Genomic DNA, 11,717 nt, shown 5'->3' on the forward strand with positions numbered 1-11,717 from the left:
CCCTTTAAGAGCGCGCCCGAGACGCGCGGCGCGCTCTTAGTGTCGGGCGGGACATGTGACCGCTTCTCGCGGTCACTGCCCGCCTGACTGATCCCATCGTTGGCTGAGCCGCGCGCGGCTCGTCCAGGAGCAGGACCGCGCGCGGCGAGAAGAGAGGACCCCGGCCGGCCCCTGGAGAGGGTAAGTACCGCTACAGTACCCCCCCCTGAAGACACGCCCACCGGGCGGGGAGGAGCAGGCCTGGCAGGAAAACGAGCGTGGAAAGAACGCACAAGGCGAGGAGCGTGAACAGCGTCAGCGGAAATCCAACTGCGTTCCTCAGACCCATAGCCCTTCCAATGTACCAGATATTGGAGGCGACCCCGAAGCAAACGAGAGTCATTTACAGCCGCCACTTCAAACTCCTCATGGCCCTCCACAGAAGCCGGAGGAGGAGGGGGGACATGCCGAGTATAACGGTTGCACAGGAGGGGTTTTAACAAGGAGGTATGAAACACGTTAGGAATGCGTAAATTTTTTGGAAGATCCAATGCATACGAGACAGGATTAACCACATGCAAGATACGAAAAGGACCAATAAAACGAGGGGCCAACTTCATAGAAGGCACACGAAGACGAATATTGCGAGTAGAAAGCCAAACCCGGTCTCCCACAGCATAGGATGGAGCCGCCCTGCGATGCTTGTCTGCCTGAACCTTCTGGCGAGCAGCTGAGGCCACCAAAGAACACTGAACCTGCTCCCAAGTATTACGTAGACTAGCCAAATGTTCGTCCAGAGCTGGCATGCCCTGTAAGGAGAATGCAGCTGGAAGAACCACGGGATGCCGGCCATAAACAACGTAAAAAGGGCTGTTACCGGAGGATTCATGAGCAGCATTATTACGAGCAAACTCAGCCCAAGGAAGAAGGTCAGCCCAATTGTTCTGATGGTGGGACACGAAACAGCGAAGATACTGCTCCAGAGATTGGTTGGCACGTTCAGCAGCTCCATTAGACTGGGGGTGGTAGACTGAAGAAAACGAGAGGGAGATACCCATCTCTGCACAAAACGCTCTCCAGAATCTGGAGATAAACTGGCTACCCCTATCGGACACGATCGAAGTGGGAATACCATGCAACCGAAACACCTCCCCGGCAAAGATAGAGGCAAGTTCCTTGGATGATGGCAATTTGACAAGAGACACAAAATGAGCCATCTTAGAAAAACGATCCACAATCATCAGGATGACAGTTTTACCATTAGAGGGAGGTAATTCAACAATAAAATCCATGGATATCTTGGACCATGGCCTCTCGGGTATGGGCAACGGATGCAACAACCCACAAGGAACTCTGTGGGAGGACTTCATACTGGCACAAGTGCTACAGGCATTAACGTAATCGGTGACGTCCTTGCGCAAGGAAGCCCACCAGAAATATCTAGAAACTGCTGAGACTGTCTTAGAAATACCAGGGTGTCCAGCAGTTCTAGTGTCATGATATAATGACAAGATGTCTCGTCTCTCTGGTATATCAACGAATAGCTTATCAGCAGGCCTCTCCTCAGGAGCCAAGTTTTGTTTAGCCTGAATAGTTTGTAAGAGAGAAGACGAAATAGAAAGAACAGTAGTCGCTATTATTCTGTCAGGCGGAATGACAGGGGTAACATCGACCTCGAGTTTGTCAGTAGTCTCGAATTGTCTGGACAGAGCGTCAGCTTTAGTATTACGATCACCCGGTCTGTAAGTGATTATGTAATTAAAACGAGACAAAAACAGAGACCACCTGGCCTGCCTAGAAGACAATCTTTTTGCTTCACTAAGGTATGAGAGGTTTTTGTGATCCGTTAAAATGAGGATAGGATCCCTGGTACCCTCTAGCAGATGTCTCCATTCCTTGAGCGCCAAAATGATAGCAAGGAGTTCACGATTGCCTACATCATAATTCCTCTCTGCTTTGGACATCTGTCTGGAAAAGAAGCCACAAGGGTGTAACGGCTTTTCAGGTGAATCTCTTTGAGACAAGATAGCACCTACCCCTATCTCAGAAGCATCAACCTCAAGAATAAAGGGCAGTGAAGGGACAGGATGCTGTAAAACAGGAGCAGAGGCAAATGTAGCTTTCAAGAATTCAAAGGCCTCGAGTGCTTCTGGTTTCCAGACATGAGTATTACCATCCTTCTTGGTCATTCTGGTTATAGGCGCTACAATGGCAGAAAACCCTTTAATAAAACGCCTATAATAATTAGAGAACCCCAGAAAACGCTGAATGGCTTTCAAACCCTGGGGTAGAGGCCATTCCATAATGGCAGACAGTTTCTTGGGATCCATACGAAAACCCTTGGCAGAGATTATATAACCCAAGAATTGGACTTCAGATTGATCAAATGAACATTTTTCGAGTTTGCAATAGAGACCGTTAACCAGAAGAGTTCTCAACACTAATTTAACATGCATGTGATGAGTCTGTAAATCATTAGAATAAATTAATATGTCGTCCAAGTATACTATAACGAATGTATGTATAAATTGACGTAGGACATCATTAATAAATTCTTGAAAAACTGCTGGGGCGTTACAAAGACCAAAGGGCATCACAGTGTACTCGTAGTGGCCACTCCTGGTATTGAAAGCAGTCTTCCACTCGTGATCCTTTTTGATACGTATGAGATTGTAAGCACCCCTAAGGTCCAATTTAGTAAAAACTGTGGCCTGTTTAAGCCTATCAAAAAGTTCTGTGATGAAAGGTATGGGGTACGCATTTTTGACGGTGATTTTATTTAGGCCCCTATAGTCAATACAAGGCCTTAATTCGCCATCTTTCTTAGATACAAAGAAGAAACCAGCCCCTGCCGGGGAAGAGGATCTTCTTATAAATCCCTTCTCTAGAGATTCCTTAATATATTCCTCCATAACCAGATTCTCCTGAGGAGATAAAGGATATATTCTCCCTTTGGGAGGCATCGTACCAGGTAATAAATTAATTGCACAATCGTAAGGCCTGTGAGGTGGCAATCTTTCAGCCTCCCTTTTATCAAAAACAGATTTAAGAGACAGGTACTGAGAGGGTATGACCGTAGGCACGGGAGGAATATTAGTAGAATTCAAAGGGGTGACTTTAACAATACAAGACTCTTGGCAAGAATTACTCCAAGAAACTATTTGTCCTGACTCCCAATCAATGGTGGGATTATGAGTACGTAACCAAGGATACCCTAACACGAGGTGAGAGGAAGGAGAAGTAATGATCTGAAACCGAATGGTCTCAGAGTGTAACACCCCTGTAGACATATGAAGTGGAACAGTTTCATGAGTGATAACTGGAGAGCATAATGGTCTACCATCTATGGCCTCAACGGCCAAGGGTGTCTCCTTCTCTCTGGTGGGTATGTTATTCTCCTTGACAAAACTGGAATCAATAAAGTTTTCGGCCGCTCCGGAATCAACCAGGGCTAGTATATTCCCTGCTATGCAGTTACTATTAAGGTGCAGGGAAACAGGAAGAAGTAATTTATTAAGAGGCAAATGTGAGGACTGTGATGTCACACCCAAGGCCAGTCCTCTATACGGACTTAGGTGCGATAGTTTCCCGGACGCACGGGACATTCTTGTCTCATATGACCCCTCCTACCACAATAAAGACAAAGTCCCTCCTTTCTCCTATAAAGCTTTTCAGCGTCAGTGAGTTTGGCAACCCCTAACTGCATAGGTTCCTCCTCAGAACTTTTAGATCCCTCGGGAGTCTCAGCTCTAGGGGAGTTAACGGGAACAAAATGTCTATTTCTGGACCTGGTATATAACCTGTCACGGATCCTGTTATCTATATCGATAAGATAGTCAATCAGGTCCTCCAGGGGTACAGGGAGGTCCTTAGCTGCTACCTCATCCAACATAGTTTCAGACAGACCCTCCAGAAACGCGGTAGTAAGCCCATTATTAGTCCAATCTACCTGTGAGGCCAGGGTACGGAACTGAATAGCATAATCGGCTACAGATTTAGATCCTTGCTTTATTCTCATTAATGCCCTGGCGGCATTTTTTGAACTTTTAGTCGTGTCAAAAGTTCTACGAAACGCTGCGAGGAAGCTAGTGAAGTCGTGTACCATAGGCCCATTAGCCTCCCAAATAGGATTTGCCCATTCTAGTGCCTTATCCGTAAGTTGGTGCATAAGAAAACCCACCTTAGATCTATCAGTGGGAAATGAACGTGGGTACATTTCAAAGTGGAACTCCACTTGATTAAGGAATCCCCTACATGTCTTAGCGTCTCCTCCATACCTAGGTGGCGGGGTTAGATGTGCTGAAGCATTAGGCATATTAGCAGTATCTGGTATAGGGTTTACAGGAGGCGCAGGTACAGGTACCGGAGCTGATCTGGATAACAGTGTCTGGATGGCTTGAGCCATTTGATCCATACGGTGATCCTGTTCTGCGAATCTAGCCTCATGAGTGGCCATCTGTTGTCCTAAACCTGCGGGGTCCATGGCCCTATCGTAATGTCACGGTAATATACCCCAACACGCAGGAATAGTTCAACAGTCACGAGACAAGAACAGAGTTCGTCTTACCGGACCTTAGAATGGCCGGACTAGGACGAGAGAAAGACAGAGTCAGAACAAGCCGAGGTCAAGGGAACTGAGAGACAGCGTAACGTAGAACAAGCCGAGGACTGGTACACAGAGGACAAAACAGCGGATAAGCAAGCAAGGATAAGGAGAGAGCGGAGTCAGGAACAAAGCCAAGGTCAAGCACCAAAAAACCAACTGAACGATACAAGCACTAAAGGGAACTGGACAGAAACCACGATAGGGCAAAGAGCAAGGGAAACAGGTGAGTATAAATACCCTAAGGTTCACTTTGATTGGCCCCTGTCATATCCACGCCCCCAAAACGTGAGTGTATGGGGAATGTGGCCTGACAGGGGCCAATGGGAGACTGATTCTAATTTAGTCTCCCACTGTCCCTTTAAGAGCGCGCCCGAGACGCGCGGCGCGCTCTTAGTGTCGGGCGGGACATGTGACCGCTTCTCGCGGTCACTGCCCGCCTGACTGATCCCATCGTTGGCTGAGCCGCGCGCGGCTCGTGCAGGAGCAGGACCGCGCGCGGCGAGAAGAGAGGACCCCGGCCGGCCCCTGGAGAGGGTAAGTACCGCTACAGTAATACCATTCCTTTGCTGCCTTAATTTGTGTAGGCTCAAAGAAACTCATCATGTTACACTAATCCCTCTATGACTTCAGTTCATGCCTACCATTCAAGATTACCCTTGTCCTTCATCATTGGCTTCAGACTTTGTCTCTTGTTCATGACTACTCTTATGGATAACTATTGTATGTCTAATTTCTTACTGATTTCAGGACTTGTTGATTCAGCTTTCATTGAATTGCAATTCGGACAAATTAGGCCCAATCATCAATTTAACTGAACTAAAACTGGAGCTGCCACATGCCCTAGTCTTGAAGCAACCAAAATGGTTATTGGGTGCGCTCAGTGGCAGAACTAATGCAGAGAGGACCCCGGTGCAAATAATGAACCCCCTTACCCCCAGCACAAGGGTGGCCAAAATATATATTCCCATCTGTTGTATATAGCCCATGATGCATTGCCAACTAGGGATCTATCATTTTTTTCACCCTTGCAGGGTTTTACTAGTGAGCAGTTTTTGCGTGTTTGACTGTAGGCGTGTTTCTGTATGGAGTATGTGTGTGTGAATGTAGGGGTGTATTTGTGTGTAGTGTTGGCATTTGAATGCAGTTGTGTGTTAATATGTACTGTTGCTACTTAATAGTAGTGGTGTATGCATGTAGTGTGCTTGAATGCAGGGATGTGCTTGTATGTATGTTGTTGGTGTTTGAATGCAGGAGTGTATTTGTGTGTAGTTTTGGTGTCTGTATAGAATATTGCTGTTTTAATATAGTGGTGTATTTTGTATTGGTATGTCGTATTGGCATTTGATTGCCAATGCACTATTGAATGTAGTATGTACACACTGACACACAAATATACAAATACTTTCAAAGACACATACATTGGCACACACAGATATACACATTACTACACATTCATACACACTGGCAAATACACAGATACATAAAATAGTAAAACCAAAAACAGGTAAAAATATAAATGGTAATTTACTCACATTTAGTAGAGCAGTAACACACACACACACACACACTGGCACACATAGAGACACATACCTACACATGCACACACAGACACGCACTGTCAAACACAGATACACATACCTAAACATACACACAGGTACACACATAAATCACAGTTTGCATATTGTTAACCCCCAGCTACTTCCACACCGTTTGGTTGAAAGGAGATGAGTTCCTGGGACTGGCTGATGACATTCTGAAGGTGTCTTCTCCCAGCATTTTCTTTTGACATTAAAGGGGCCTGGTATCTCTGCAGACATTAAAGGGGACCAGTTGCCCACGAGCCCTGGTAGTTCTGCCTATGTTTGAGCTGTTTTGGGTACTCTGGGATATGGGGTTAATTATTTCCCTGCTGCGGCACAAGCAGCCAGTGGGCAGATAGTTAAAATCTGCCTGTAGGGCACATTAGTTCAAGAGAGGTTTAAAATCTTCCCAATTGCCATGCCCTGAGTGGTGGTATATCTCCTAAATAACAGTAATACTACACTAATGATTGTGTAGCTGTTGCTGCCTAATGACTAGAAACATACAGGGGGGACCTGGTACAGGACCTCCCCATGCCCCCTCCCATGTGATTTGGGTGGGGTTCAATGTAAAATAACAGAGTGGACAAATCACGTTCCACACCCAGTGCCCCCACTGTGGGACTATGAATTGAAAAAAGGAGTGTCCCCCCATGCCTCCACCTATGGACAGTTTATTGGATCTATTATATTACTATAAATGGGAGAGACTTAGCTTTCTCCCAACTCCCACCCATGGTCCGTGGAAGTCATAATTAATATATGGGTAGATTAGTGTTCCCCAAAGCCTGTACCCATGGTAAGAAGGTGAGGTCTTAAATATTTTTAATGTAAATATTTTGAAATCCCCCAACCTCCACCCAGGGCAGTAAATAGGGGTTTTAATTACTAATTGCAGTACATGGGGCTTTAATTAGTAATGTCCACCACAGCTCTCACCCATTGGCAAGGCATCAAATATTAATACTAAGGGGGGGGGGTAGAGTCTTTCCAAAAGAGGAGGCTTAGGGCTCAAAACAGCTACAGAAGGCTGGGTGAACACGTGTTTGACCATCATTAAGACATACTGCCACTCCTTTCTCCTCTTCCCAAGTGGCTAGGGATTCCCAAGCCTTTTCTACCTTTTGCTACCTTTTCACCCAATTAGAAGTAATTAATCTAACACCATCACCCTAATAACAGTGAGGGGGAGGCAGTAAAGCTTAATTCCAGATACACCATGATGAAGACCATTACTGCATGCCAGTTGGATACCACTTTCACTTTACATAGAAAGACCATTCCCGTCATATCTTAAAATAAAAATACTCTATGGGAACTTCAAAAATACAACAGGGAGGAAAGCATTTGAGTCCAAAATATTAATTCTCTTCAGCACTAAACATAATTCACCAAACATTGTTTGAGGCTTCTTGGCACACTACAGCAGATTTATATATGTTCTATATAAGTACTATTTCCTTCTCAATGATCCAGAATATACTTTTTACACTTTACCCATAATGAGAATGTATGGGTACAAATACATCACACAGGTTTGTGTATTCGTTTCTGCCAGTTACTTCTCCTTCTCCCCACTTCTCATTTAAGTCTTGTGCTCTTTTCTTAATTCTCCTGTCCCAAAGCAGATTCACAATATTTGTTTGCTGCTTTAACCTCTGCATTACAAACATCTTGTTTCCCTGTGGTCAAAAATGCTTCAGACACATAGGCGTGCGCACGGGGTGTGCCTGGGCACACCCTAATCCCCGCGGCACGCCTATGTATTGAGACCGGCAGGGGAGATCTCAGGATCTCCCCTGCCGGCTCATGCAGAGCCGGCGCTATCCGAGCGCCGGCTCTGCTCTCAGCCTCCCCTCACCGGCTCACAGGCATGGAGGGAGGCAGGAGAGGACCCGGGGAGCTATTGCAAGCAGCTCCGCCGGGTTCCTCTCGCGAGATCTGAGCGTTGCCGCTGCAACGCTCAGATCTAGCGTGAGTGAACTCTAGCCCTGCAGGGCTAGAGTTCACTCTCCACTGGACCACCAGGGATGGCAGCAGCAGCCGCAGGATCCCCCCTCCCAGGCATAAGGTAGGAAGGGAGGGGGGATAACTGATCTGCCCCCACCTCCAATGGACCACCAGGGAAGGCAGCAAGGAAGGATCCACCCTCCCTATATATATATATACCGCTTGTGCTTTAGGGTGCACACCCTAATGCAATAGGCTGCGCACGCCTATGTTCAGACATGATTAAGGGAGGAATATACACTGCTCAAAAAAATAAAGGGAGCACAAAAATAACACATCCTAGATCTGAATGAATTAAATATTCTTCTGAAATGCTTTGTTCTTTACATAGTTGAATGTGCTGACAACAAAATCACTCAAAAATTAAAAAAATGGAAAGCAAATTTTTCAACCCGTGGAGGTCTGGATTTGGAGTCACACTCAAAATTAAAGTGTAAAAACACACTACAGGCTGATCCAACTTTGATGTAATGTCCTTAAAACAAGTCAAAATGAGGCTCAGTAGAGTGTGAGAGGGCGAGGCCGGAGAAGCTGTGAAGCGGCTGATGATGGCGGACTTCTTGAAAGGATTGCCTGTCTACAATGAGAGCAACTTTAGCAGATTCCATGCGGACTCTGTGTGCAAAGCTTCAAACAGAAGGCCTTCGGTTTACCTCCCTACAAGAGAATATCCTTCAGATCAAATCATAGTAACAGAAAAAACAAATATACTTTTACGTTACCTACATCAGCAATGGGACAAAAAGAATGCAGCCAAAAAAAGAGATCAAGACCAGTTAGAAATAGGTGAGACTTCGGCTCCCCCACGAAAGATCGCCAGGACAGACAGCCAAGAAATGAATGAGGAAACATAGGCACCCTTGAGAACCTTTCCAACCCACTCCTTCGTATTCTTCCCTTGCAGATCAGGATCATCCTGCAATGTTGGTGGGAGTATCACAGCCTTCCTTCCCTGCCTCTTGTTACTCTTCTGATCTCATAGGAGCCAAAATAATATTTATTTCTTCCAGAATTTATTTATGCTCTGCTTCATACATTTCGGAGAAAAATAATGGTGTCGCAACAACAAACTGATTTTTTTTGTTTTGTTTTTCTCTCCCCCACCCGCCAATGTCTTGCTGCTCACATGAAAACGCATCATATTTTGTTTGCCACCTTTTTTTTATTTTGTGCTGGATTTTGCTCAACCAGATATATTTGTCCAAATGACATCAAAATTGAGCAAGTAAAGATTTGGACAAATTACTTTCTGCTGGAGAAATCTAAAAAGTAAAGTGAGCTTCGTGATGTAGCCACATATAACTAATGGTTTTGTGTAAATTACCAATTATCCCTTTACCTCCTCTTTTGCATGCAACGTTTCTAGACAAAGCTGCATCAATATGATTTTTATATATATTTTTTATGTAAAAAGTTTTTTCCCTGGTGATCCTCTCGCAAAGGGGACTTTGTACATCTGCTTAAAAGAAGATTTGTGAAATTAAGCCTTTAGTTTGACATGCTGATCAACTATCCGACGTGAGAGTTGTGACCCTTGCACAACGCGTTAACTGGCGTGCCATAAAGGATTTCTCCAGTTTCTGTTTCAGAGGCATCTGCATGACCAACATACTATTGATAACACATTGGACTTTTCTCTGTCATAGGTTATTGTTTGTACTAGATTATCTACAATGAGCGTGTGTTTGTCCCCTAAAACTCATCACTACCAAGAGAAAAATAAAACCATCTGTAAACTAGACTGTTGCTTGACGCACTAAACAGATGTTGACACTGTAGTTGCACTTTGATGGCCACTGACCCTAAAACCATGGAATTACAGTACTGCATTAGTCCCTTCCCAACAGGGAAGACGTTGAATTACAATTATTACTCATGAAAGTGTTTTCGTTTTTTTGGTTTTTTTTTGTAAAGGAAAAAAGTTTTTATTTTATTACTGTTTTTTGGAAGATTAGCAGAATTATTTTAACGTGTTTTATGTTATTAAAAATACTTTGGAGCTTGTTTTCAGCACACGTTTTGACATTAATCACTCATAGTTACCTGTTAAGCTCTGGTGGCACTGACTGACTGGTGCCATTGTACAAAAATCTCTGTTACACTCTAGAGATCCCTGTTATATCTTGTGGTCAGGACATATTAATCCTGTGGCCTTCCAATAAAGTCTCAGAAACAGAAAAAAAAAATGAGGCTCAGTAATGGGTGTGGCCTCCACGTGCATGTATGACCTCCCTACAATGCTTGTGTATGCTCCTGATGAGGTGGTGGATGGTCTCCTGAGGGATCTCCTCCCAGACCTGGACTAAAGCATCTGCCAACTACTGGACAGTCTGTGGTGCAACGTAACATTGGTGGATGGAGCGAGACATGATGTCCCAGATGTGCTTAATTATATTCAGGTCTGGGGAACGGACGGGCCAGTCCATAGCATCAATGCCTTCGTCTGGCAGGAACTGCTGACACACTCCAGCCACATGAGGTCTAGCATTGTCTTGCATTAGGAGGAACCCAGGGCCACCAGCACCAGCATATGGTCTCACAAGGGGTCTGAGGATCTCATCTCGGTACCTAATGGCAGTCAGGCTACCTCTGGCGAGCACAAGGAGGGCTGTGCGGCCCCCCAAAGAAATGCTGCCCCACACCATTACTGACCCACTGCCAAACCGGTCATGCTGGAGGATGTTGCAGGCAGCAGAACAGTCTCCACAGCGTCTCCAGACTCTGTCACGTCTGTCACATGTGCTCAGTGTGAACCTGCTTTCATCTGTGAAGAGCACAGGGCGCCAGTGGCGAATTTGCCAATCTTGGTGTTCTCTGGCAAATGCCAAAAGTCCTGCACGGTGTTGGGCTGTAAGCCCTGTGTCCTGTGGACTTCGGGCCCTCATACCACCCTCATGGAGTCTGTTTCTGACCATTTGAGCAGACACATGCACATTTGTGGCATGCTGAAGGTCATTTTGCAGGGCTCTGGCAGTGCTCCTCCTGTTCCTCCTTGCACAAAGGTGGAGGTAGCGGTCCTGCTGCTGGGTTGTTGCCCTCCTACAGCCTCCTCCACGTCTCCTGATGTACTGGCATGTCTCCTGGTAGCACCTCCATGCTCTGGACACTACGCTGACAGACACAGCAAACCTTCTTGCCACAGCTCGCATTGATATGCCATCCTGGATGAGCTGCACTACCTTAACCACTTGTGTGGGTGGTAGACTCCGTCTCATGCTACCACTAGAGTGAAAGCACCGCCAGCATTCAAAAGTGACCAAAACATCAGCCAGGAAGTATAGGAACTGAGAAGTGGTCTGTGGTCACCACCTGCAGAACCACTCCTTTATTGGGGGTATCTTGCTAATTGCCTATAATTTCCACCTGTTGTCTATACCATTTGCACAACAGCATGTGAAATTGATTGTCACTCAGTGTTGCTGACTTGGAGTTACATTGTGTTGTTTAAGTGTTCCCTTTATTTTTTTGAGCAGTGTATATTTGTTAGTCCAACAAATGTATTAGAAGAAACTGCAATACAATTACATTCTCAGCAAAGTCAA

At 45.4% G+C, this 11,717-nt stretch overlaps 1 protein-coding gene across 1 annotated transcript; it reads left to right on the forward strand.

Annotated features, from left to right (window-relative positions):
- The first annotated feature begins 8,687 nt into the window (after positions 1-8,687).
- Positions 8,688-10,336, forward strand: LOC134578068 (DET1- and DDB1-associated protein 1-like). Its single transcript, XM_063437042.1, has one exon. The coding sequence runs from the start codon at positions 8,721-8,723 to the stop codon at positions 9,027-9,029; it is 309 nt and encodes a 102-aa protein (XP_063293112.1). The 5' UTR covers positions 8,688-8,720; the 3' UTR covers positions 9,030-10,336.
- Positions 10,337-11,717: the final 1,381 nt, after the last annotated feature.

Source organism: Pelobates fuscus, chromosome 11 (genome assembly GCF_036172605.1).
Source record: "Pelobates fuscus isolate aPelFus1 chromosome 11, aPelFus1.pri, whole genome shotgun sequence".
Taxonomy (NCBI): Eukaryota; Metazoa; Chordata; class Amphibia; order Anura; family Pelobatidae; genus Pelobates; species Pelobates fuscus.

Excerpts from the sequence above, each read along its gene's own strand:
- LOC134578068 (XM_063437042.1), top strand. The coding sequence starts at position 8,721 with ATGATGGCGGACTTCTTGAAAGGATTGCCTGTCTACAATGAGAGCAAC.